Source organism: Poecilia reticulata, chromosome 1 (assembly GCF_904066995.2).
Source record: "Poecilia reticulata chromosome 1, P_reticulata-male-v2, whole genome shotgun sequence".
In the NCBI taxonomy this organism is placed as follows: Eukaryota; Metazoa; Chordata; class Actinopteri; order Cyprinodontiformes; family Poeciliidae; genus Poecilia; species Poecilia reticulata.
In genome coordinates, this window is record NC_088830.1 from 8,662,997 (window position 1) to 8,690,213 (window position 27,217).

Consider the following 27,217-nt stretch of genomic DNA (forward strand, 5'->3'; position numbering starts at 1 on the left):
AGTTTGGTCAAAAGGTGTGGAAAAAATGTGTATAATTTTTGGTTTAACGAGCTCTATTGACCTCTGTATTGGTCAGAGACACTCAAAACCTGGTTTAAATGAAAGCCAAGAGTGTCCCCTTTAAGAAGATACCAAACACTATATTATAAACCTTTGATAAATGCCCATACCATGAGCCTAAACCAGACATTCACCAGTCTAAAAAAACTGAATTTTTCCAAAGGGGTTGTTTACTTCATGACCTGATAACTATGACTCAACTACCATTTTGGAAGGGCTATCATACCAAAATATTAACTAGAGACATGTATCTTTTCAAAAAATATTCATAGACTTTGCCACCCTGAAATGGACAAAAATGTCAAATTTTGGCCTCTGGCCCATGGACTAGCATTCAGTCGTAAAATTAGTTTTTATTCAAACTTCAGCAGTTTTCTAGTTGTTCTGCTGAGGTAGTGACATCAATTTGTGACATCACGCAAATTGATGTCACAAAGAGAACAGAGAACAAAGAAAACAAAGTTGCAATGTCACAGAGCAAGTAGAAGGATCGTCTCCTAAGAAGATTTTGGATTTGTCCAGACTACCTTTAGCTACAGACAGAAGCTCCACACAATCTTGAAAGAAATCAACATGTCGATGGAAACAAAAAACCTCATACAAGAACACGAGGCTCTGAAGATGCAAATTGAACAGCTTCTTCTAAAAAACGATGAGAACATTAAAAAACTTTTTGCAGAAAACAAAAGTTTAAAGGACAAGAACACCACACTGGCAGAGGACAGAACCACCCTGGAGCAGAAATGCGCAGCCCTGGAGAAGGAAAAAACCTCCCTGGAGCAGAAATGTACTGTCCTAGAGAGGGAAAACAACACGCTGGAGCAGAAATGCACTGTCCTAGAGAGGGAAAACACCACGCTGGAGCAGAGAAACACCTCCCTGGAACAGACAAGCACTGCCTTGGAGCAAATAGGCTCCATCTTGGAGCAGTCAAATTTCACCCTGGAACAGGAAAACACCGCCCTGGAGAAGAAAAACACCACCCTGGAACAGAAATGCACTGCCCTAGAGAAGGAAAAAACCATCCTGGAGCAGAAATGCACTGATCTGGAGAAGGAAAACACCAACCTGGAGCAGAGAAATACCTCCCTGGAACAGAGAAGCATTGCCTTGGAGCGAATAGATGCAGTTTTAGAGCAGGCAAACGCTACCCTAGAGAAGGATAATGCCTCCATGGAGCAGGAGAACACCGCCCTGAAGGAGAGGAAGATAGCGTTGGAGCAGAGAGGCACCATCCTGGAGCAGGAGAACAGCGCACTGAAGCTGAAAAACATTGCCTTGGAGCAGCAGAAGACCGTCTTGGAGCAGATAGATGAAGCCTTGGAGAAGGCACACATCGCCCTGGAGCAGGATAACACCGCCTTGGAGCAGGAGAACACCGCCCTGAAGAAGAGATACATCGCCTTGGAGCAGAGAGGCACCACCATGGAGCAGAACATCACCACCCTGGAGCGGAACATCACCACCCTGGAGCAGAAGAACACCTCCCTGGAGCAGAGAATCATCGCCTTGGAGCGAATAGATGCCGTATTGGAGCAAGCAAACACCACCCTGGAACAGGATAACGCCGCCTTGGAGCAGGAGAACACCGCCCTGAAGGAGAGAAAGATCACCTTGGAGCGGAACGTCGCCACCCTGGAGCGGAACAACAACATTTTGGAGCAGGAGAACACCGAACTCGAAGACGATAATGCCTCCCTGCAAGAGGAAAACGACATGCTCCGCAAGGCAAAGAGCGCCTTGGCAGAGGAAAAAAACCACCTCAAGCTGACTTACATGGGCCTGCAGTACAGAAGCGTCGCCTCCGAGCAGGAAATAAAAGTCTTGGAGCGCATGAATACTAACCTTGAGCTTGAAGTGGAACAGCTGAACCAAAGGCTGAGGGACAAAGAGGAGCAGCGGAACGAGGAGCAGCAGAACGAGGAGCAGCAGAACGAGGAGCTATCAGAAGAGGAAGACGACGAAGACAACCAGCCGTTTTCAGACCAGCCTCAGGAGCGGCCACCTATATTCAGACGTGTGGTCAGAGGTTTCACCAGTACACTTGTGAGAATGTACCGAACAGTCAATCTCAGGCACTGAGGAGAAGCATGGTCATTCTAAATAAAGGGTCATGAGGCCTCCAAGCTTCATGTTTGATTGTCAGTGGCAGAAAAGCTTGAGGACAACAGGACTACGGTGTCGATGGAGCTTGACACTTGGGGGCTGACCTCAAGGCATTTGTGGTGAGTCCCGTTGGTCTCCCGGCTGACCTCCAGGGCTTTGTTGTGGGTTCTGTAGGTTTCCTGGCCTGCCTCCAGGGCTTCATAGCAAGTCCCGTTGGTCTCCCGGTTGACCTCCAGGGCTACGTGGTGAGTCACGTTGGTCTCTCAGCTGACCTCCAGGGCTTTGTGGTGAGTCTTGTTGGTCTCCGGTCTGACCTCCAGGGCTTTGTGGTAAGTCCCGTTGGTCTCCCGGCTGACCTCCAGGGCTTTGTGGTGAGTCCCGCTGGTCTCCCGGCTGACCTCCAGGGCTTTGTGGTGAGTCTTGTTGGTCTCCGGTCTGACCTCCAGGGCTTTGTGGTGAGTCCCGTTGGTCTCTCGGCTGACCTCCAGGGCTTTGTGGTGAGTCTTGTAGGTCTCCGGTCTGACCTCCAGGGCTTTGTGGTGAGTCCCGTTGGTCTCCCGGACGACCTCCAAGGCTTTGTTGTGGGTCCTGGTGGTTTCCCGGCCTGCCTCCAGGGCTTCATAGCAAGTCCCGTTGGTCTCCGGGCTGACCTCCAGGGCTTTGTGGTGAGTCCCGTTGGTCTCCCAGACGACCTCCAGGGCTTTGTTGTGGGTCCTGGTGGTTTCCCGGCCTGCCTCCAGGGCTTCATAGCAAGTCCCGTTGGTCTCTCGGCTGACCTCCAGGGCTTTGTGGTGAGTCCCGTTGGTCTCTCGGCTGACCTCCAGGGCTTTGTGGTGAGTCCCGTTGGTCTCCCGGCTGACCTCCAGGCCTTCGTGATGAGACCTATAGGTCTCCCAGACGACCTCCAAGGCTTTGTTGTGGGTCCTGGTGGTTTCCCGGCCTGCCTCCAGGGCTTCATAGCAAGTCCCGTTGGTCTCTCGGCTGACCTCCAGGGCTTTGTGGTGAGTCCCGTTGGTCTCCCGGCTGACCTCCAGGGCTTTGTTGCGGGTCCTGTAGGTTTCCCGGCCTGCCTCCAGGACTTCATAGCAAGTCCCGTTGGTCTCCGGTCTGACCTACAGGGCTTTGTGTGAGTCCCGTTGGTCTCCCGGACGAGCTCCACGGCTTCGTGGTGAGTCCTGTTGGTTTCCCGGCTAACCTCCAAGGCTTTGTGTCAAGTCCCTTTGTTCTCTCGACCAACCTCCAGGGTTTTGTTGCGCGTCACATCGGCCTCCGGAGTCTCGTCGTGGGTCCCAACTGCCTCCTGGTTCCTCCTCTGCTGTCGGCATGTACACATCCCCAGCATCTCCAAGGTTCCTGTTCTGCCGCCAACGTCCACCAAGGTACTTGCTTCGCTGCCAGCGTCCTCCAAGGCTGCTGTTTGCCAACATCCTCCTCAGATTCCTTTGGTGTTCCTTAGTTGTTTCTATTTAATCCTGCCTTGTTTTCCACATCTGTTCGTCATTGGTGATTCTAATTATGTTTATTTCTTGTTCCTAGTTATTTTCCTTTGTTCTAGTTTAATTAGGCTCCTTTAGTCTCCTTACTCCTTTGTGTTTGTATTTTGGTTGTTTCCCCTTGTGTAATCTTCCCCCCTTTCCTTTGCCACTTTCTCTTTCCCTTCACAGGCTGCTTCCACTCCCTCCACTCACACCTGCTCATCAGCCCAGGTCCTGCACAGTGGTGCACTTGGTAGCACTGTTGCCTTGCAGCAAGAAGGTCCTGGCTTCAATTCCCAGCCCCGGGTCTTTCTTCATGGAGTTTACATGTTCTCCCAATGCATGCGTAGGTTCTCTCCGGGTACTCCGGCTTCCTCCCAAAGTCCAAAAGCAAGGCTGTTAGGTTAATAGATTTCTGTAAACTCATCCTTATGTATGGATGTGTGCATGCATGGTTGTTTTGTCCTGTCTCTGTGTTCCTAGCAACCTTTTCCAGGGTGTACACCGCCTCCTGTTAGAGATACACAGTAAAAAATGCTGGGTTATTTTCATAACCCAATTTCTGGGTTGAATCTGTTGGGTCAGAGGGTGGGTTAGTGCTATATTTATTTTTAAGAACATAAAATTACTCTGAACATTTGAAATTGCTGGCTAATTACAAGTTATTTGCAGTGGAGACAGCTATAAGATTGAATTCAGTCATTCTTAAAGTTTGATTTGTGATTTTGTCTTTTCTGTAAATTTTGTAATTTTACATCCAGGATCTTCAGGAGAATTAAGTGAAACCTAAACTCCTTGTTCTCAACGGAGACCTTCTGTATGGCCAAGAACATGAGTCTGCTCCCCCAAGGTATTGAAGCTCAGAAGAAATGTTCTCTAAAATGTTTTCATGCTTTTTAGTTACTGCAACATTTTAACACTAGCTTATGTTTGATGCAGAAGATGATGTAGCCCTGCAGCTGCTGCCAGTACTCCTCCCTGCTCCACCTTACTCATTTGGGAGAAGAGTTTCAGACCAGTTTTGTTTCCAGTGAGAGTTGGACTCCGCCAAGGCTGCCCTTTGTCACCGATTCTGTTCATTACTTTCATGGACAGAATTTCTAGGCGCAGCCGAGGTGTTGAGGGGATCCGTTTTGGTGGCCTTAGGATCGCATCTCTGCATTTTGCGGATGATGTGGTCCTGTTGGCTTCATCAGATTGTGATCTGCAGCTCTCGCTGGAGCGGTTCGCGGCCGAGTATGAAGCGCCCGGGATGAGGACCAGTGCCTCCAAATCCGGGGCCATGATCTTGAGCCGGAAAAGGGTAAAGTGCCTTCTCCGCGTCAGGGGGGTCGTCCTGCCTCAATTGAAGGAGTTAAGTATCTGAGGACCTTGTTCACGAATGAGGGACGAAGGGAGCGGGAGATCGACAGGCGGATTGGCGCAGCGTCTGCCATGAAGCGGGCGCTGTACCGGTCCATCGTGGTGAAGAGAGAGCCGAGTCAAAAAGCGAAGCTCTCGATTTACCAGTCGATCTACGTTCCCACCCTCATCTATGGTCATGAGCTTTGGGTCATGACCGAAAGAACGAGATCACGGATACAAGCGGCCGAAATGGGTTTCCTCTGCAGGGTAGCTGGGCCTCTCCCTTAGAGATAGGGTGAGAAGCTCGGTCATCCGGGAGGGACTCAGAGTAGAGCCGCTGCTCCTCCACTTCGAGAGGAGCCAGTTGAGGTGGCTCGGGCATCTGGTACGGATGCCTGCTGGACGACTCCCTGGTGAGGTGTTCCGGGCACGTCCCACCAGGAGGAGGCCTCGAGGAAGACCCAGGACACGCTGCAGGGACTATGTCTCTCGGCTGGCCTGGGAACGCCTTGGGGTTCCCCCTGAGGAGCTGGACGAAGTGGCTGGGGAGAGGGCCTCCCTTCTGAAGCTGCTGCCCCCGCGACCCAACCCTGGATGAAGTGGACGGACGGACGGACGGACGGGCGGGCGGGCGGGCGGGCGGACGGACGGATGGACGGACGGATTTCAGACCCATCAACCTGGAAGTTCAGAAGGCTTCATTGATATCCAGCCTGTAAGTCAACATTCATCTCTGAATAATGCTCATATTGTTTAAATAAGTGCATCACATTCAATAGTGAGGTTTTGTGTTAAACTAGAATCAGTCGTAAATTAGTTTTTGAGAATGTAGCCCTTTACCTTTAAATTCACTAAAGGCCTGTTTTTGTGTCTTCTCTCTTGTTCTCAACAAAGATCTTTTGTATGGCCAAGAAGAGAAAGGAGCAGCCATCTTCTCAACAACATTAATTTTCTCTCTTAAGGTATTGAAGCTCAAGAGATGTTTTCTAAACTGTTTTTAACATTTTAACACAAGCTTATGTTTGCCAGACAGACAAGATGATATAACCCTGAAGATGCTGCCAGTACTTCTCCCTGCTCCACCTTACTCATTTGGGAGAAGAGTTTCAGACCCATCAACCTGGAAGTTCAGATGGTTTCATTGATATCCAGCCTGTAAGTCAGCCTTCATCTCTGAATAATGCTCCAATTGTTTGCTGTTTAAATAAGTGCATCACTAATGGCCTGTTTTTTCTGTCTCCTCTCTCCATCAAGTTGGAACAAACCTGGTGGCACATCTACGAAATGCGACAACCCGTATGTCTTCATGCATGGAGTCAGGCAAAAATGCTAAAGTGTCATTAAAAATGATCCTTGTTTAATGGCTGAAAGTTTTACTTGTAGTTTGCTTTAAAACAGACTTTTTACATTAAATGTTTTCTAGTGTGTAGTAACAGATACTTCTGGAGTTGTAACCAAATGAGTTGAAGTGATTTAACTATATACTTTTGAAACAACTTACTTATGTTTTGTAACTTTTGTAAATGAAATCTGCTGGCTCTATATATGTATCACGTGGAAATAAAAGAGGCTTTAAATTCAGATTGTTTTTAATCCTGTTTTTATATAGTGAAATTTAAATGTTTTATTTTTTTAAACCCACTATAGTGGTATAATAACCCTTATGTTGGGTTATGAGTTTCAACCCAATTTGGGGTCAATTTAACCAATTTAACCAAGTCAATTTAACCCAACCTTTAGTTAGTTGCAATAACCCAACTAACATGGGTTATGGCACTGAGGTGCTGGGTCAAACCCTCAATCCAACCCAGTTGAGTTAAAATCCAACCCAGCGTTGTTTGTGGGGGAAAAAACTAACCTCAGTTAAGTAAAATAAAATTGTAATCAAAACTTTTGGAATTGTAATGATTTCTTTATTTAAAAAACAAATTGTTTTGTTTAAAAAACTTTTTTTAAATTAAATAACAAATTTTTGTCTTGTGAACTTAAAGTTATTTGCCAAACATAAACTTTTATTTGCACACATCATAAATCTTTTGTTGCGATTTTGGGCACTGCCCACGACTCATGTGAGAATCACAAGCAAAACTTTGACTCCAACAAAAACTTAGAATATTAAGAATAGATTTCTGACATGCAAAATGTTTAAAAAATGTTTGTTTTGCAAAAAATATGCACTTCATGATTTAAATGTTTAAAAAAGTTTTTTAAGCAAAACTCAGTACGCTTTTCTCATGGTGACATACATTAACAATTCAATTTTTGCTTTTGTTTTTTTCTTTTTTTTGCAGTTCCATGTTAAAGTTTGATGCAGCTCTGCTTCCCTGAATGGACCATCTTCATCTCCACTGCAGCAAACAGGCAGCTCTTTTATAGATTACAGTCACTAAAAGGTTGCATTGTGCCCTTGTTTATATTTTTAATAGTGTAATTCTGTAAAGACAAAATATGTCTGGTGGTCTAGCTCTGATTTACATATCTTGCTAAATTTGGTTTGAATATTGCAATACGTTCCTAGAACAAAATAGACCTGCAGAAAGAAATTACTAATAAAATATCTTACATAGGCATAGTGTTGTGCTCTGTATGGAGATGTTTGTTAGCTTTGATTGTATATCTCACATTTTTGTAATTTATCATTGTTTATTAAACTCTGAAAGCTGAGTGGCTTTGTTAATATTCTGTCCTAGAATGCAGTTAGATGTGCCCTTTTTTTTGTTTTTGAGCACCTGCCCCTTTAGTGGTCTCTGCACGGGCCTGGTATGACGTATGCACAAGCTAACACGCTAATGTGAAAAAATTTGGAGCTTCAAAAATAGCTCTTTTTTTAAAGCCTTTATTGCTCCTCTGTATATCTGTGGCGGCGGCACAGAAGAAGCAGCATGCAGAAACTTTACGTGGCGCACAATGGCGGCGAGGCTACAACTCGACGCTGCTAGCCATCTGTCTGTAAATAACGTTGCGCCCTGCGGTGCTAAGGAGTCTTCTGTCTGTTATCTGTGTCATACAATAGCATAAATGCAATGTTAGCAAAACCTGCAGTGAGTTCAGTCAGATTGTGGAATCACTGGCGTCGTCGTTTATTTGTGACTCGGTGAAAACGATATTAAGGTTTGGGGGGTTTTTTTTGGAACCTCTTATTTATCTGTATGACTTTCTTTTATATAATGAGTGTTGAGAGTTTTAAAGAGACAGGGGCCCATTTTCAAGGCGTTAAATCAGGAAGTAACATTTCTTTTAAGTTATATTTGATATACAGCATTTTGATAACATTAATTATGCTATAAAATGGCACTATGCGCCTGGGAAACACGTAACACTGCCCCTTAAACAGAAAGACTGTACAAAACTATTCGGAAATAAAACGAACATCTTCAATGCCGTCATTATCAGCATTATCTCTTATTTTTTTATTTATGAGTTACACACCACACCCTCAACTTCAAAGTAATTTTGATGGATATTCTTTTCCCGAACAGATGTCTTTTTTTTTTTTTTTCTTTAAACTCGCTGCTTAAAAGTCAAACGCAAATCAGATTTTCCTTTCCGCGCGCACTAATGTAGACATTTTCAAGTAGGGATTAGTGTTCAGCTGACTTAGTTGACTTCAATGTTTTTCCCTGTTCGTTTTTTCTTTCTTTCTCTCTCTCTCTCTTTTTTTTTTGTCGTCATAAAATCCCCCTCAAGTCATCACGGTTCGGAGCAGCATCTCTTTTTGCTCTTGGTGGTGTTATGTCTCCTTCTCACTCATTTCCTCTCTCGGTTTGGCTTAAAGCGCTGGAAGGTGTGGCCTGGATGAACCATCCATTGTGCGCTTTAGTGCCAAACAGTAAACTGTGAAGAGACGCGTCTCTGCGGCTGGTTAGTGTTTGTTTGTTTTTTTCTTTCTTCTTTTCCTTTTTTTTAAGCTATTAATCTGCCGGCAAAAAACTTTACAGGCTCGTCAAACGATTTCTTTCTTTCTTTATTATTATTATTATTTCCACCTGTGGCTTTTCTTATCGTCGCCCTCAGCGGAATAATAATAAGAAGAAGCTGCGCAGATCTGAGCTCCGCGCGTCTCTCGTACATAACTCTGATTGAAGTTTAAGGAGGGGGGGAGAAAAAAACAGAAAAAGGAAGAACTAACGGAGAAAGGATCGTTTCTTGGTTTTTGCCAGCGATTTCTCCACTGTGCATCAATGCGCCTCTCGCTGCGTGCGTAAACCGCTGGTGGAGGAGGATGCTCACAGCATGAGACGCCATGGCATGGTGTGACCGAGGGGTTCAGACTCTGCTGGCCATCGCGGGGGCCTTCGCCGCTTTCAGCCTGATGACCATCGCCATCGGCACCGACTACTGGCTCTACTCTCGGGCGTACATCTGCAACGCCACCAATGTCACCGCCGACGACACCCAGATGCAAAGCAAGAAAGTGAAAGGGGACCTGACGCACTCCGGACTGTGGAGGATCTGCTGTATCGAAGGTAAAAGAAAAAAAATAAAAATAAAATAAAATAATAATTTAAAAAAATTATATATATATATATATAAGAGCGCTAAGGTTTGAAACTTTTACAGCTTTCCATCTTTTCTTCCCTTTTCCTTTCTTTCTCTTCTGGCGCACATCGTATCTCATTCTTTGAAGTAAATATCAGAAGTGCAGCTAAACGTGAAAAGTTGTCTGCTCAAAAAAGAAGAATAAGAAAACAAACAGAATTAAGAAGATGTTTAAAAGCCTAACTCAATAATTATACACTGGGGGTGGAAATCATCATTTTAGTGATCAGTAATCTTTTCTTCTTCTTTTTTTTTTAACCATAAAGAAGCACAGCCCATTTGTTCAGCAGATGTTTGTCGTTTAGTTCTGCAGCTTGTGATCCCTGAGGAATTCTGGGCGTCTTGTGTTTGGAGAATAGATCAATATTTTATTTATTTTTATTTTATGTTTGCACATTCCACTGACCGTCTAATTGGACTGAAGCCAAGTCACTGGAACCGTTTGGTTGATTTCTGTTGTCCTTTTGTCCTCAGTTCTGACATTTTCGCTGTGATTTTTGTTTTGTTTTGTTTTTTTAGCCACATATAAAACCAAATATTTTAAGACAAGGCACTAGTTTTTAACAACGTATTAGAGAAAAAAACAACAACATAATGAATAAAGTAATAAATAAAAAGTGCCAAATAATTAAAAAAAGGGAACAAAAATCACTTTAAATAAAAGTAAAATACAGATTTGCAGCCAAGACATGATAAAAATGAGCTGGGAAATGAATTTTTCCTGAATATTGTCTCCCGTTGATCATTTCTGGTTCTGAGAATGCGGCCGGTATAACATGATCCGTGTTGCTGGTGTTGGTCAGGACTCTGGCAGCAGCTTTTGGGGTGAGCTGAAGCTGCCCCACCGATTTATTCTTGTTCTCGTTCTTTTTTTATGCGTAGAACCCAGCAGAGACATCCCTGCAGTAATCAAACCTAGTTTTTCATTAGGGCAGATCTGTTCTGTCGGTTGTCTGAGCTGTTTCAGCAGCAACACGCCTATCAGCCTCAGAGTTCTTGTTTCATCACGGCCAGGCATCTGCCTGCAGGATTACACGAAATAAACCAAGTACACCATACAGTAGTTGTCATTTTACAAATTCAATGTGGAAAACAAAGCATGAATGCCCTATGATTTTAAATAGAATATGCAATAAAAAAAAATCGTAGTAGCTACGGGGGTGAGACTTTATATTAATTACACCTTTGTGCTCAAGCCTAAGTAGTTTGTCAGAGAAGATCAGTATTACTGCCTTGTTAATAAGATATGAGCTAAATCATTTCCTGAAGCTAATTTTTAGCATTGAGTCTGTAATTAGGGCTGACTGACTGTACTGCCTCACTCTGACCAAATTGGATTAAACCTGGATTGAAGCAAAGTGTGAACTTTGCTTTGCTTCATAATCACGAAAATAAGTCTTACAAGTAACACTTACTAGCAAAGCATCCATCCATCTTCTTTACACCCTTGTCCCTCAGTGGTCGGGAGGGTTGCTGGTGCCTATCTCCAGCTAACGTTCCGGGCGAGAGGCGGGGTCACCCTGGACAGGTCGCCAGTCTGTCACTGGGCAACACAGAGACACACAGGACAAACAACCATGCACACACACACATGCTAGGGGCAATTTGGAGAGGCCAATTAACCTGACAGTCATGTTTTTTGGACTGTGGGAGGAAACCGGAGTACCTGAAGAAAACCCACGCATGCACAGGTAGAACATGCAAACTCCATGCAGAAAGACCGGGGCCAGGAATCAAACCCAGAACCTTCTTGCTGCAAGGCAACAGCTCCACTAACTGCGCCACTGTGCACCACCAGCAAAGCAGTTACCAGATAATCTCACAAGGACTTGGATTCATTGTTAAGACGAATGTCTTCAAAAACCATCTGAGAGTTTTTTGTTTTGAAACCTCCAGATTAGACTTTTAAAAAATGGGTTTGATTCCTTCTGTGGCTGCAAAAGGTTTAAGATAACAGTTTCTGTAAATATGACGTATTCTTTGTTTTTCAACTTTCACTTACCGGTCCGTTTAGCGTGTGTCACTCATTGAGAGCTGACAGTGTTGTGGCTGCTGGAGTCGACGTGAAGAGGCAACACTTTCCAAGACGTTTAATCATACGCTCATGAATACAGTCATTATAGTAGTTATAGTCATACTCCAGGCTCAAAGTCTGTACGATTATGAGTCACCCTGGAATTTCATGTGGAAGGAAAAAAGAAAAAAAAAAAGAAGAATTGCAATGCTATTTATGGATTTCATGTAAAGTTAATCAAAAGACACCATCCCTTCTCTCCTTGCACTTTGTAAGAAGCTGCAAGAGACTTGAAATGGATTGCAGAGTGTTCCTAAACATCTCTTCCCAGCCAGCTCTTAAGGCTGAAGAGGGGCGCTGAAAAAAAAAAAAAATCTCTTAAGATGCTTTTTTCTCATCTTTCACACAAGCACATTTGATACAAAAACACATCTGTGCAGACAAAACAACTCCAATCAGTGTTTTGTATGTTAATGGGCAACCGTGTTGCCAACATAAGGAAATTAAAACACTTTTTCACTTTCTCCGATCGCCTTTCTGTGGTGCTCCTTTGTTTGTGTCTTAGTGGATTTTCCTGCCTTTAGGCGATTTAAAGTCTAACCAGCTCTATTGGGTAAAATGAGCAGTATAAAGAATTGGTTAAGCTTAAGGGGATGCTGTCTGACTTTTATTGGAGAAATCATGCAAACACCACGCCTTGCAGAGCGAGCCGGAGGTTTGATGCAGCTAAGCGGCGCACTCGAAAAAAAAGACTAAAGAAAGATCTCTGACTTAAGGAGTCACCAAGTCTGCCGTCACACGGTCAAACCCAGATGATTAGCAGATCTCCATATTCTCCACTGTGGCTGAATCTTGGGTGTCAGAGGTTGTGTGTGTTAGTCTGAACGCATCAGGAAGATGTCAAAGGCGTCCTCTGAGGAGCGGCGATAGAAATGTGATTCTGGCTTGTGTAGAGGGTGGAGGAGAGGGGGCTGGAGGTTGCTATGGTGAAGCTATGCTGAGTAATAAAAGATGGGCTCCAATCTCTCAGACAAATGGGCCCCGGGGAGACGCCTCCCCCAGTGAGCTCACTGTGTGAGCAGCACAGCGCTCGGTTCTGCTGCGATACCCCCAATTATTCCCTCATTGGCCTTCTGCGCACATCTCCAGTCCTAACTGCCATCTTCTACTCTACAGAAGGTGCAACTTTTGGATAATACAATGTTATTGTATTATTGTAGTTATAGTCATACTCCATACTTACTAAAGTGACTGTTTTTTCTCCAATAACACCCTGTATGTTAGTATATCAGGACTGAAACGATTAATCGTGATGAATCGATAACTGAAATAATCGTCTGCTAATTTAGTAATTGACTCATCGTTAACCTGAGCATGCAGACTAAAACAAAGGCTACTGTCTGACAGAACAACACACCTCAGAACAAAACTTCAGCCAAAACTGTAAGAAAATTATATACATTTTGTATTTACAATAATAAAAAAAGACACATTGGTAAATATGTTTTACCCAGAACTTATTAAGTCGAATCGTTTTAGCCTCACCTGGTTCAAATTATGTAACTAAAATCATAAAATCTCATATTAAGTACCTTTTGATATCTGTTAATCCAAAAAAATAATAATACAATAAGCAAACCATCCCTACCCTGTATTGACTTTAAGTCATTTTGATGTTAGTGGTATATTTTCCAGCTGCAGATGCATCCTTTACTACAAATGATCCAACGTTCACTAAGGGAATGCTACGTCATTGAATTTAAAGCAATACAATAATTTTTTCATTTAAAATAAAAAAAGGAACTGCATTGTTTATTTGCATCTTTTAATGTGTTTCTAATGAATAAAAAAAGGCTTAAATGGTTAAATGAAAAATCAGCCAAATATTTTTTAATCAATTAATCAGTTTCTAAAATAATGTTAGTTGCAATTATAAGTCCTAATACAAAGAAACTGTCCATTTTGTGAAACATGCAGTCTTGTCATGTTAAAACTCTGAGATTAAAAACCAACAAACTACACAAAATAATGCTGATCAAACTTATTATGTTTTAGTTTAAATAGCGAGTGAAGTTTTCCTTTCTTTCTTTAGTCTAACTAAGATTCATGAATTCACAGATGCAGATTTTGTGGCTTTAACATGTAGTTTCACTATATTGTAATTCACCAGAAGCATGTGGTGAATTACCACCTCAAACACATCGTGGACAAATCTAAAGAAATCAGCCAAGACATCAGGAAGAGGAATCTGGACCTTCACCAATCTGGTCCATCCTTGGTTACGATTCCCAGATACCAGAAGAAGAACCGATATCATGTTCCTGTGTGTTCAAACAATTATACGCAAATATAAACAGCAAACTTAAAGATAGCAGGAATACAGATATCCCAAAAATTTAAAAAATCTGACTGCCACGTTTAGATGGAGATGTGCAAGTAGGCTATGCTGGAAATTCATTTACTTAAACCCGTGGATATTTTTGCACTAGTGCTACACAAGGCAGACCTAGCACCACTGTGACGGGATATAAGGTGGCTTTTTGTTTATCTTAACTCTCAGAGTTGGCATTTATGCTTAATTATGCTCCAGTTATGACTGATAAAGTTGTGGATTTAGCTAATTGTTGTCTTCTGTAACCAAGCTAACTACTATTAGAAAAACAGACAATTTACATCTTTAAAGACCTGGAGTGAAACTAGACTTTGATATCAAACGTTGCACATTGCATCGTCTGATATTCATTTAGTTAGACACAAACTAACTGAGGTCCCAATAAACAGCTTATCACTGCAGATATTGAGACCTTTTGGAAATAAATTGAATTCATGAGCAGGACAGAACATTTTTGTTAATATTTTTTTTAACAGTTCTCACTTGTAAAAATCCAGTGAAAGTTGCAATTTCACCTTAAGAAATCAACTTCCTGAATCTCAACACTCAATCTAAAAATCCAACACAATCCTCATTGTCTGAAGCTGTGGTAATGTGCTGCTTATTTACTCTGCTGCTGGTTTTTAATCTCATTGTATGAGTCACACACATAATGTTGTAAAGCTGTGTTTATACAGCAACGTCGCTGGTTTTCAAACTGGGAACTGGAAGATGGCTGAGATGAACGTGACACCGATTCGAACTATGGAAACCCTGATGATTTAAAAATACCGCTTGGGTTTTCTTTATTTTTTCAGACGTAAACTCAAAAACCCCAACATAGAAGTCTTAAAGGGAATTCAGAACGTACTCAGCCAGCATGTTAATAAAACATTGATCGAGCTTCGGCGCTAATTCAAGGTGCGTGTTTGAGGCATACATTTTAAAAAGGAAGCTGGAGGAAATTTAGAGAGGAAAGCAATCTGAAACATGTCAGGGAAGTGTTTGAGCCCCAATGGTGAAGAGAGAGAGAGAGAGAGAGAGAGACAGTGCTGTGAAAAAGACAAGATGACTGTTGAAAGAAACTGAAAGACAGAGCTTGAGATAGGGGAGCAAACAGTCTCAGCCTGTTTCATCACTTAATCCCTGAATTTCTTTAATTTCCTTTCCCTGCTGTCTCAGACGTCAGCCACAAAAATGCTAACTTCACCGAGGAGAATCACATGCAAACCATAAGCAGCAGAGGGACTAAATAACACAACTTAACTCTACATTACTCAACTTGTCAGGTCATTAGATGTCTGTCAGTATTTGGGCGACTGCTATGTTTGATCACGTACAAAAACGTGTCAGCAGCCGAAGCCGCCAGTGAGACGGCAAAACGCGACACAGTCACAGCATACAGAAAGGTAATCAGGCAGAAATTAAACAGTCAAGTGAATGCAGCTAATCAGCCGGTGCTCTCGCTGATTTCGAGTTTTTAACACCAACTGAGCTCATAGTCGTTCCATAACGATAAATTAAATAAGGCAGAGCCACACAGAGTCTGCAGAAAACGAGAGAAGCTGTTTTCCACAAAAAATAGGTTAATAGTGAAGGACTAAGCAACTATTTTGTAAAGATATGTTGTCCGTTACACTCCTAAATGAACCAAATGGGTAGTTTCTTATATTAGGTCGTGTTTTTGATGAAGAAAGATTTCTCTCCAATATTGATCTGCCTCATTTAAGATCATCCGTTTCCTGAACCTGAGTCATATATTACAGTTTAAGCTAACAAAGAAAATACACCTTGTGTACTTAAGAATGTCTGTACCTTTTGATTTTAAACTAAAGTGGGTCACCTAGTGTTTCTTTCAACCGTGAACCATGAAGGGAAATCCCAGATTTGTTAGATTCACAAATTAAAATCTGATAACTTGGTATGAAACTCGACTAGGCCTTGTTTTGGTTTTGAGCCTGAATTACCCCAAGTGACCTCCGGTTGTGAAATGTTATTGATAAGAGTCAAATAAACACCTTTCCTTACAGTTCATCATTACTCCACTGTAAGGTGTTTCGGTTTATTACCAACGGGAAAATAAATAAATTGTGTTGGTGCATGTTGCAGTTGTCTGAAAGTTTTCCTAATTACACATATTTTTACGTCTGATCAAATTGTGCAACTGGTTTGAAATTTGAAGATTCGTGAAGAGTAAAAATCCTTTGCCATTTCTTTCTAAACTAAAGCTGAACAGCAAATTTATTGTCCTGAAACTCCTGAACTGAAGGAGTTTCATTGTGGTGTTTCGTCACCACAGTGATGAAACTTTGAAATGATAAGCAGAGCTATCCGACAGCCAACGCGCTGTTGTTTTCTTCCAGAGTGTGATTTGCATTCCAGCCTGTCTGGTCCTCTTCTTGCCATATTTCAGGCTTTGGTACATGTTAATGATCCCCTACGTGTGAAACTTGTGCCTCCGGGACTTCGGTTTATTGTTGTAAGAGTCATTTATGCTGGCAGCTAACCGTAAAATAAAGACTCAAATGTCAGAAACACTGGAGTCAGAATCTTAATTCAAAGTCTAACCGTTTAATATTTATAATCAGCCAATGATTTATTCTCTTAAAAGTATGGAGAAATGTTTCTCAGGGAAGAGACTCTATCTTTGAGTAGAAGGTGCTTTGGGAGAGCGGAGATTTAAAGTGCTTTCGATCCTGTTCAAGGGTTTCCAACGTGGCTGGAAGAATATCTTGGTGTCCACCGGTTCCTACTTTCCAGTCTTACCTTTGCTTTTGGCTTCTTTGCAGGTATCAACAAGGGAAGCTGCTTCTGGATCAATCACTTTCCGGAGGATAACGACTACGATACAGACAGCTCAGAGTACATCTTACGTAAGTCAGTGCAACCGCTTCATCTTCAAACGCTCCAGCTTTTAATCTGCCGTCTTTTTTTTTGCCCCTCTGTGATGATGGAGTTATCACAAGAGTGCTTAATGTGTCATGACATCTCTATCCCCCCAATAAAAGCCTGATGTCATGACGGTAAGCAGCTCTGCTAGAAAATGAAGCGTTTTGTGATGAGCAACGGGGATCGTGTAAAACAAAGTTGACTTATGTGCGTATGAATGCCAAAATCTCATTTCATGAAAAAATATGGGTTTAGTTTCAGACGTTCATGAATAGGGCATCCCATCAAGTTATTTAGGTCGTTATTAGGAAAGGTTTACAAATCGCCGTGTGGTCTTATGGTGCGTTCACACCAAACGCGTTTTGAGCGTCAGGCGCATCTGGTTTATGTTCAAAATCTGTGTGGAGCGTCGGATGCTTGTGAACGCACCATAAGGATTGGTTTAATTCACGTTAAACTGTCAAAGTAAACTTTTGGTTTCTCATTAAGCAAAATATATGATAAAAAGTCACATACTGCCGCTTTAAATCCCTTACCCGACTCATAAGCTGCTACAGTCTTTTTTCTTAAAGCCTCAGACGGTTTTCTGGATCTCATCATGATGTTCACAACGATTTAAAGAGAACACCAAATTTAAATGTACATAATCTCAGATATTACTTTGCACTATTACTACATTTTTAGGTGAAGTAAAAGAGACTTACTGAAAGCAATGTGGAAGTTACTGTAGTCTGTTGGGCAGAATGCTTCTCAGAGTGTCAGTCATCAGCGTGTGAATGTGTGCATGAATGGATGATTGGCTGAAAGTAGTGTGAAGCGCTCTGGGGTCCTATGGACTTGATGAAGTGTTACACAAGCACAGACCATTTACCATTTAGCATTCAGTGCTGCATGAATCAGCCAGTCAGCATGGGGTAGCCTCCCCCACATTTCCCACACCCCGTCTGGCAGCAGTTCACCACCTTCAAGCCACAAAGCCATGGCAAGCAAAGCGAAAATTTATATCGTGTGCTTGGAACAAAACCATTACGATTTATTTTGTGGTCAGTTTGGTAGGTGTGGTATCAGCTAACATGGAGTAAATCATTGTAAAATGCCAGGTTTTAATTTTTACACCATGAATATAATGTTTGTCCTGTACAACCCATCAGCAAACAAACTACTATGAAACACTAAAGTGTTGAAACACCTTTTGATTTTAATTCAAAGTGTATTTGAGACTCATAAAGTCCATTTGTCACAGCAGGATTGGCCTCATTTCAAAGAACAACCCATTATCTTACAAGAAGACAATACCTTAAGCTAAAGGTTGCACGCAGGTTAGCTAGTCACAAGAAAAAACTGGATGTTTTTCACAATATGAATAAAAAATACACGATGGAAACTTGTTCTGGAGGATGTCAAAAAGCTGTCAGTATACAGAAAGAGCTGCAGGATTTTCTGCCAAACTTGTGTTCTTCTTGTAACACCACTGTCCTGTGTTGGTCATGTGTCCAGACTAAGGCCTGGCTACAATCTCCCAGTCTTGTGGAAGAAGATATTATGGTCTGATGAAATAAAATGTTTAACTAAAATGGGAACCAGAACTTTTGATTCTTGATTCGGCGTCACTTTTTTTTAAATAGAATTGGATTTGCTCTCAGGATGGATGAAATAAAATTCCAATGAAGTTCCAAATACTGATGATTTTGATGATGACACTCATCAAAATGTAATGTTTCTTACTGGTTTTTATCAATTGTTTACTGTACAGTCATGGCCAAAAGTTTTGAGAATGACACAAATATTATATTTTCACATGATCTGCTGCCCTCTGGTTTTCATGTGTGTATGTCAGATGTTTTCATCACATACAGAAATACAACTACAATCATATTATGAGTAACAAAAGCTTTTATTGACAGCTAGAATGAGTTAATGTAGCAAGTCAATATTTGCAGTGTTGACCCCTGTTCTTCAGGACCTCTGCAATTCTCCCTGGCATGCTCTCAATCAACTTCTGGACCAAATCCTGACTGATAGCAGTCCATTCTTGCGCAATCAATGCTTGCATTTTGTCAGAATTTCTATGTTTCTGTTTGTCCACCCGTATCTTGATGATTGACCACAAGTTTTCAATGGGATTAAGATCTGGGGAGTTTCCAGGCCATGAACCCAAAATCTCTATGTTTTGTTCCCTGAGCCAGTTAGTTATCACCTTTGCTTTATGCAGTGGTGGGAAGTAACGAAGTACAAGTACGTCGTTACTGTACTTAAGTACAATTTTCGTGTATCTGTACTTTACTTAAGTAGATTTAATAATGGATACTTTCTACTTTTACTCCACTACATTTTACAGTAAGTATCTGTACTTTCTACTTCACTACATTTCTACAAAACTGTCGCGTTACTCGTTACATCCAAGTCGCATTGTGTTTTATTTTTCCGTTAAAATGTGAAGTTCAGGGACTTAAGGTGGCGCCGTAAAATCCAAGCAATAACGTGACTTAGTGTCTGTTGTCACCCATCGGCTCCACCTTTACTCGCACGCGGAGCTCCAAGACATGCGCAGTGGTTTCCTCTGAGCGTCAGTAATATAATAGCGCTGCATAAATCATAAGATATGGCGACATGTAAAATCAGCAGCGCTTCGCTTTCACAGACGGTGGGGACTTTGTCCAATTTTAACGTCACTTGGAAGGAAAGCTTAAAGAAAGGTAAGCTCCGTGGACGTGATACTAGCAAAGCTAGCTGTACAGAGACACATGTTGCATCTGTGATGACTGACATGTCGCAGATATGGGACAAGCTGTGACCAAAGTGCAATATTGTAATATGACATTAATGGACGATCCGATTCTTCTGGACGGATCTTGACTAAGTCCTATAGTGCTGAAGCCTCACTGAGAGCCGTTCTTTGTTCTTGTAATGCTCTGCGTACATTGCAGTAGCTATTTTATTTAATTAAAATATTTTTATATTTAATTGGTGAATAAATAAAACAAGAACATAAGAACACAGAGCATGCTCATTGCTCTGTGTTTTCGTCACCTGTCATGGTGGCAGACATTGCAGCAGGAGGGAGGATGAGAACAGTCACGGTGCTCCTTCTGCTTGGTTACTTCTTGCTTATTGGGCCTTGGACAGTGTTCATAGTTGAGCGTTGTTAATTGCTGTTTAATGGTGCAGACAATTATTATTTCTGACATTGGCAATATGGGCAACCGCACAGGGCGTTATTTCTTTAGGGATGGCAGGAGACCTCTGTGGATTGTGGCACAGAGATGAAAGCAAAACAGAATGAAGAAGAGTTTGAATTGTCACTGGTTAAATTTATTTCAGCTCTAAGTATTTAATATCTATATGGGAAAGTGAATCTTTCAGATCAATTTGAGAAGCAGTTTTGATAGGTGCACTAAATTTTATTGTCATGTAGCACGGGGTGCTGGTTTTGATTTGGTCTTGGGTTCGGTGGTCCAGACTACAACTCCGCTACGAGGCTCCTTGGTTCCATGTCCTCCTCTGCCAGTTGGATTTCTTTCAAAATAAATGTGTGGCAAAAAAAGTGAAGTTCATGTTATGTTAGGACAGGAGACAAGATGTTTCCATCCCTGAAATTATGATGCATAGAATCACATATCTAAGTCTAAACTATGTTACAGAGTAAACTCAATAAAAACATACTTTATCTGTGGCATATGATCATATGATCGGTACACTTAATGATATTAGTGATTAGGCAATGCATAGCAAGTACTTTTACTTTTAATACTTAAGTATTTTTAAAAACCAGTACTTTTTTACTTTTACTTAAGTAAAATGTTAATGTGGTACTTTGACTTTTACTTAAGTACATTTTTGTCTGTGTATTTGTACTTTTACTTAAGTACATTTTTTGAGTACTTTCTCCACCACTGGCTTTATGGCAAGGTGCTCCATCATGCTGGAAAAGGCATTGTTCATCACCAAACTGCTCTTGGACGGTTGGAGGACATTCTGGTACCATTCTTTATTCATGGCTGTGTTTTTAGGCAAGACTGTGAGAGAGACGACTCCCTTGGCTGAGAAGCAACCCCACACATGAATGGTTTCAGGATGCTTTACAGTTGGCATGAGACAAGACTGGTGGTAGCGCTCACCTCGTCTTCTCCGAACAAACTGTTTTCCAGATGTCCCAAACAATCGGAAAGGGGATTCATCAGAGAAAATGACTTTACCCCAGTCCTCAGCAGTCCACTCCCTGTACCTTTAGCAGAATATCAGTCTGTCCCTGATGTTTTTCCTGGAGAGAAGTGGCTTCTTTGCTGCCCTCCTTGAGACCAGGCCTTGCTCCAAGAGTCTCCACCTCACAGTGCGTGCAGATGCACTCACACCTGCCTGCTGCCATTCCTGAGCAAGCTCTGCACTGCTGGTAGCCTGATCCCGCAGCTGAAACACTTTTAAGAGACGGTCCTGGCGCTTGCTGGTCTTTCTTGGGCGCCCTGCAGCCTTTTTGTCAACAATGGAACGTCTCTCCTTGAAGCTCTTGATGATGCGATAGATTGTTGACTGAGGTGCAATCTTTCTAGCTGTGATACTCTTCCCTGTTGGGCCATTTTTATGCAGTGCAATGATGACTGCACGTGTTTCTTTAGAGATAACCATGGTTCACAGAAGAGAAACAATGATGCCAAGCATCAGCCTCTTTTTAAAGTGTCCAGTGGTGTCATTCTTACTTAATCATGACAGATTGATCTCCAGCCCTGTCCTCATCAACTCACAATTGGAGCAATCACTGAAACGATGTCAGCTGGTCCTTTTAAGGCAGGGCTGCAATGAAGATGAAATGTGTTTTGGGGGATAAAGTTCATTTTCTAGGCAAATATTGACTTTGCAATTAATTGTTGTTAAGCTGATCACTCTTTATAACATTCTGGTGTATATGCAAATTGCCATTATAAAAACTGAAGCAGTAGACTTAGTAAATATTAACATTTGAATCATTCTCAAAACTTTTGGCCATAACTGTATGATGTCTTTTATAACTTTGTTCTTTTGTGTTTTTGGGACATAAAGCACATGTGCTGTACAAATAAACCTGATTGATTAAATCGAATGCGATTGTTTCCAAAGCGCCTGTTTATGTTTCATAAACTATGAAAAGATTGTGGTTTCACACTTCTACTATCCACTGTGTGTGCCCTCATTAAGCACACCAACATTGGCCATTAATGTTACACATTGCTTTACTCTCTGTCATTTTTGTACAGGTATAGTCCGCGCATCGAGCCTCTTTCCAATTCTCAGCACCGTCCTCCTGATGCTGGGTGGCCTGTGTGTCGGAGTAGGTCGTTTATACACCAGGAAGAACAACATCTTGCTCAGCGCAGGGATCCTGTTTGTGGCTGCAGGTAGGACAAGTCTGACAGCCAGCATCACATACACAAACCTGGATGATGCTAAATGTATTCCACCCAAATATACTCTGAACAAAAAATTGGGTTTTTTTGTGTGTGATTCTTGTAAATATCACAGAGAACACGGAAAGGGCCAGACTTCTTTACACCCACATGCTGTTGTCACAACAGAAAGCAAGAGAATTTACACACCGTGTCATAATCTGAAGAGAGTTTCTCTTTTTAGCTTTTACCAACCACCATCTGCCTTTCTGTGCCTCTCTACAGGCCTAAGCAACATTATCGGCATCATTGTTTACATCTCCAGCAACGCCGGGGACCCCAGCGACAAGAAAGACGAGGACAAGAAGAACCATTACAACTATGGCTGGTCCTTTTACTTCGGCGCCCTCTCCTTCATCGTGGCGGAGTCGGTGGGTGTCCTAGCCGTCAACATCTACATCGAGAAAAACAAGGAGACGCGATTCCAGGGCAAGCGGGACTTCATCAAAGCCACCTCGTCCTCTTCGCCGTACTCCCGCATACCGAGCTACCGCTACAGACGGAGGCGTTCGCGCTCCAGTTCCAGATCGACCGACCCGTCCCGCGAAGCTTCCCCCGTGGGAATGAAGATGGGCGGCGGGTCTGGAGGTGTGGGGCTGGGGATGGGTCTGCCCATGGGGGATATATCCATGTACACGCTGAGCAGGGACCCTCTGAAGGGCGGAAGTGGGCCCGCGGGGCCGTACAGTCCCGAGAGGAATACCGGGTTTTTACAAGTGCACAACTGTTTCCAGAAGGACGTCAAAAACGGGGCGAACCGGAGGACGACCCCCGTATGAGGCTTGGATCTGGTTCCTGGGTTGAGCGGTGCGCTTTATTAAATGTTGTGATGAGAAACGACAGTTTGTCACGCGACACGTCACAAACGATTTTATTATATGCCGAGGTGAAAGAAGTGGGACAGTTTACATTCCAAGAACAGAACTAAGTTTACAAACCACATTTTGCTTCTGAGTTTTTCTGATATCATATTTAAAGGGGCAGTATTTTACGTTTTCCAGGCCTAAAAACATGAAACATGACTTTAAAGAAATTTTACTTTGTAATTTAACACCTTGAAATTGGGCGTCTGTCTCTTTAAAAACTTCAACTTTTTCTGAAACTCCACCTTCAGGAAGTCATTACAATGTTGCTCCGCTTTTAACCCTTTAATAAAGTTTTTACCACCATTTCACTGAGACATAGCTCCTGTAATGAACTCAGCTAATTGCTGCCAGCTAGTCTGAAGGTGCCAAGTGGGGGAGTTGCAGGGCAGGTCTGCTCTGTGAGGCTCAGAAACCGCAGCTCCAAGGAGCTCCTCCTTGGAGCGGACCTGGGTCTATCCAGGCGTTTTGAACGGTTGCCACGGGAGATTAAAGGATTTCTCAAACGTGCATTGAAAAACAGAAATCAAGACAGCATTCCTGGTACGTTTATGATGAGGGAATAACATTATAACATGATAAAAAGCTCAAAAAAGTTGATTTTATATAACACCGCCCCTTTAAATAGTGGCCGCAGGTAGATGTAGCATTGTTTCATGAAAGTCATGTTAAAATATTTTAACTACTTGGAAAGACGAAGCTCAGAGAATGTTCTCTGAAAGCGACTGATTCATGGGGACAAAGAGCAACTTTTACAGACTTAATTCTGATTCTGATTTCAGTTCAAAGCATCGAAATATTTTTTGTGTTTTTCTTGTGAAATACTATTTTGAAAATTAACCGCTTTCACTGTTTTGATGTAATATTGTTTTTGTCTCCAGTTTTTGGGTTGCTCATATTATGCGACAGCTGTCAAAGACGTCTTACGCTGAAGTTTATGATTAAAACACAGACGGTGCTAACTTATTTTCTTAGCTCTACGATTTAAACGCTTTCACCACCGTATCTCATTAATCTTTTATGGCGCTTGAGCAGAAGTCACGTGATCAATGTGTGCGTTGTAAGTGTGTGGGAGTATGTGCTTGTGTGTTTAGTGGCTCTGAACGCATTATAACTAAATGAAACTATGAATTTGTGTAAATAAATGTGAATGAAAATGCTCGCAGTAATGACGTACATTCCAACACGCTGCGCAGGTTTGTGGTGTAAATGTTATTTACGAAGGCCTGCCTGTGTAATTTGCTCTCAATGTGCTCAGGGACGACGCATGGAACAAACGAGTTCCTTACTTAAGCCAGACAGACTGTTAACAATTGGTTTGTGTAAAAAAAAAATAAAGAATAAGGTCATACTTTTAGGAATGTTAACAAATGAGGAGATATTTTTGGCATTTTTTTTCCATAGTATTTAGAAGAAACCAGTGTCTTACGTGCAGTGGATTGTGGAGATTTAAGCTAATAATGGCTATTTAGAGCAGGATCTATTCAAGAGCAAATCTCTCACCCAACGATATTTCCTGGCTATTTTAGAGAATGTGATAATTATTATTTATATTGTAAAGACGGTTTTCCAGCGAGACAAATCCAGTTGTTTCCATGTGTGGCTCTGAAGCTCCACACAACTCGGTACGCTATTGGTGATTTATTCATCAGGTCTTTATTTTGTTACCTAATACAGACAGCTGGGAAACAAAAGCAACATGATATTTTCTAGGCAGATTATGGAAGATTTTTATAAATTTGATGGTAAAAATAATGCAAAGGGAGATCTCCAGGCACATCCGGCTTATCAGTTGTGGGATACATTTGGCAGTCGCCATGCGCATGAATGAATCTGTGTTTTGGCTAAGAAGATAGCGCCAAATTATCTAACCATCCTATTTAAATTAAGAATGTGGAAATTTACACAGAAAAATCTGCATTGTCAGTTTTCTGGTTTAGAAAATTTGGATGCTTATTAATTTAGATTTGAAACCGTTTTTCCGTACAGAGCTAGCTAGCTAGTGCATGGTGGTGAAAACTGAAATATCAGAGTGAACCTTGATATAGCAATTCAAAACTTTGAATTATTAGGCTAGCATTAGGCACTGTCAACATTGGAACTGTTTTTTTTTTCTAAAATGGGTTGTAGTTTCAAAAACATCCATTTCCAGAAATGTTTTCATCAACACAGAATCACAGAGGACAGCCCAAGTTGCTATTCTTACTCCCCCAGACCTGTAGGTGGCGCCAACCATGTAGTCTGGGACATGTTCATAAAACCTTCATATGGAAAAAATAATAATAATAATTTGCTTTGCTGAAAAACATTTCTGCAAATATCCATTGGGGATATTTGCGGATATTGCAAATATCCGTGGGAGCTGTCTGGAGATTTTCTTCAGACATTATCTTAAAATCACTGGAGATTAACCATTTTCCCCCCTAAGCAACAACATGAAATGTCTATAAATTCACTCTGTGTGTCACATAATTAGCACCAGGAAAGATGAAAATTACACAAAGTGTTAAATTGGACATTTCATTTGACCATTTGAACTTGTTGAAGGTGCTTGGAAATCTTCAAGGTTTCTGATAAAATATGTTCTTCTTTAGACCTTGTTCCAAATAGCCATGATCCTGAATCCCAAATGAGAATTACATGCCAGGATAACGCTGATGCGCCACACAACGGCACTTTACGGAAACAATCCGTCCCTTTAGCCTGGTTATTTTCTGCAGCCACTGCCTTTTGTGTAAAGAGAGGTTTTGTACGGTAGCAGTTTTCTATCATGTCGCAGTGAGTTGACCGACATTCACGGTGTTGATTTTGAAGAGGTTGAGCAAATGAACCATCAATAAATTTTGTTGTGTCAGGATGGAGTGATGTGACTTTCTTTTGCAACAGTTGCATGATGTATAGCAATGGATTTTAAGTTGGTGACAAATCACAGAATAAACTGTAGAAAATCTGAAAATATCATAAGACATCATCTCTTCCTGTTTGGCAGTTTCCAGCTTTATTAACTGAGAGAAAATACTTTTCTGCTTACAACTGGAAATCAGTGTGCTTGAAGCATTTTTCTTGTTAGTCATCTTTAGATTAATAAATAATTACTCTCTTATTTTGAGATGGAGCTTAATTTACTGAAATAATGTCTTAATTTAAATAAATATCTCTGCCTTTAATTGGCCAGCTGTCAGCTAAACCATGCAAGTATAGGTCTTTGTTGAAAAAAATAAGAACTAAATGGGACATTAATCACCTATTATTGTACTTTATCACAACATAGAATCTGATTCAGTGAGTGAATATTTTATTTTCATGTTCTCATTGTGATTTAGTTAATTTAAGTACCCAATATTCAACATAAGAAGTTAAAGACGAGGTGATTATTCCGAATAAGCTTACTTATTATTTCCTGACTAAATAAAGTTGAATATTATTGGTAAATGTATTATGAAGAATAATTTAAACTATATAATCTTTTCCTCTTTTTTGTTGCTCTTGTAGTTTCCACTTCATTTATATTTGGATTGTTTTAACTTTCTTTTTGGGGGGATTTTGCTAACTCCATCTAAACTAGCGGTTCTCAACGTGGGCGGTGCCGCCCCCCAGGGGGCGTTCAGAGGACGGCAGGGGGCGCTGGCGGACATTTTTACAAAAGGGGGGCGCTGGGATGCCTTTGGGGGGCGTTTGGTTGAAGGTAAACTTTTCACCTTAAATGCACAACAATGCCAGTTTAGACTTTGAGCAACTTGGTAAAACTGTCTTGTGTCACATTAAATCATACTTGGCTGCAGCTGTATCGATGGCAGCTCTTCTTCTATTCAGTGTTTGTTAGCTTCTGTTAGCTTCTTGGCGCAGCTCCGTTCTCCTGCTACTGGTAGCTAAAATCACTGTGTATCCCTTTGAAAAATGAACCCATTTAAATAAAGAAATCAAGAAATCCCTCCATGGGTGATACCACGACAGAGAGCGTTCATTTTGTAGCGTTAACACCGGTGCTGTAAGTGGTCCGGTATGAAACGGGGGTGATAGAACAACACAGCACTTTTAAATTTCAATAATCAGAATGCAGAAATTGTTTCCATTGTTTTAAAAATGTTTATGTCAGTCTGCCTTTTCCCCATCGATACGCTTCCCGACCGCCCTGCACC

General features: G+C 41.7%; 2 protein-coding genes across 3 annotated transcripts; both read left to right on the forward strand.

Moving 5' to 3' along the window:
- Positions 1-247: 247 nt before the first annotated feature.
- LOC103466982 (uncharacterized) lies at positions 248-6,568 on the forward strand. 2 transcript variants are annotated; one of them, XM_081604849.1, is made up of 8 exons: positions 248-2,285; positions 3,410-3,545; positions 3,831-3,987; positions 4,403-4,491; positions 4,581-5,700; positions 5,880-5,947; positions 6,015-6,140; positions 6,240-6,568. In XM_081604849.1, exon 1 carries the CDS (start codon positions 634-636, stop codon positions 2,140-2,142), a length of 1,509 nt encoding a protein of 502 aa, XP_081460975.1. In that variant the 5' UTR covers positions 248-633; the 3' UTR covers positions 2,143-2,285; positions 3,410-3,545; positions 3,831-3,987; positions 4,403-4,491; positions 4,581-5,700; positions 5,880-5,947; positions 6,015-6,140; positions 6,240-6,568. The 2 variants fall into 2 exon arrangements, with proteins under 2 accessions (XP_081460975.1, XP_081460976.1); XM_081604850.1 differs by having other exon boundaries at positions 6,019-6,140.
- Positions 6,569-7,237: 669 nt separating this feature from the next.
- On the forward strand, positions 7,238-25,933 carry LOC103471156 (voltage-dependent calcium channel gamma-4 subunit). Its single transcript, XM_008420025.3, has 4 exons — positions 7,238-9,451; positions 16,699-16,782; positions 22,027-22,167; positions 22,441-25,933. Exons 1-4 carry the CDS (start codon positions 9,229-9,231, stop codon positions 22,992-22,994), a joined length of 1,002 nt encoding a protein of 333 aa, XP_008418247.1. The 5' UTR covers positions 7,238-9,228; the 3' UTR covers positions 22,995-25,933.
- The last annotated feature ends 1,284 nt before the right edge of the window (positions 25,934-27,217 follow it).

What these genes read in the sequence shown, in the direction of transcription:
- LOC103466982 (XM_081604849.1), top strand. Translation starts at nt 634, where the DNA reads ATGTCGATGGAAACAAAAAACCTCATACAAGAACACGAGGCTCTGAAG.
- LOC103471156 (XM_008420025.3), top strand. Translation starts at nt 9,229, where the DNA reads ATGGCATGGTGTGACCGAGGGGTTCAGACTCTGCTGGCCATCGCGGGG. An exon ending in GAGGATCTGCTGTATCGAAG is followed by an intron (nt 9,452 to 16,698) that starts GTAAAAGAAAAA and finishes GCTTCTTTGCAG; the next exon opens with GTATCAACAAGGGAAGCTGC. An exon ending in GATCCTGTTTGTGGCTGCAG is followed by an intron (nt 22,168 to 22,440) that starts GTAGGACAAGTC and finishes GCCTCTCTACAG; the next exon opens with GCCTAAGCAACATTATCGGC.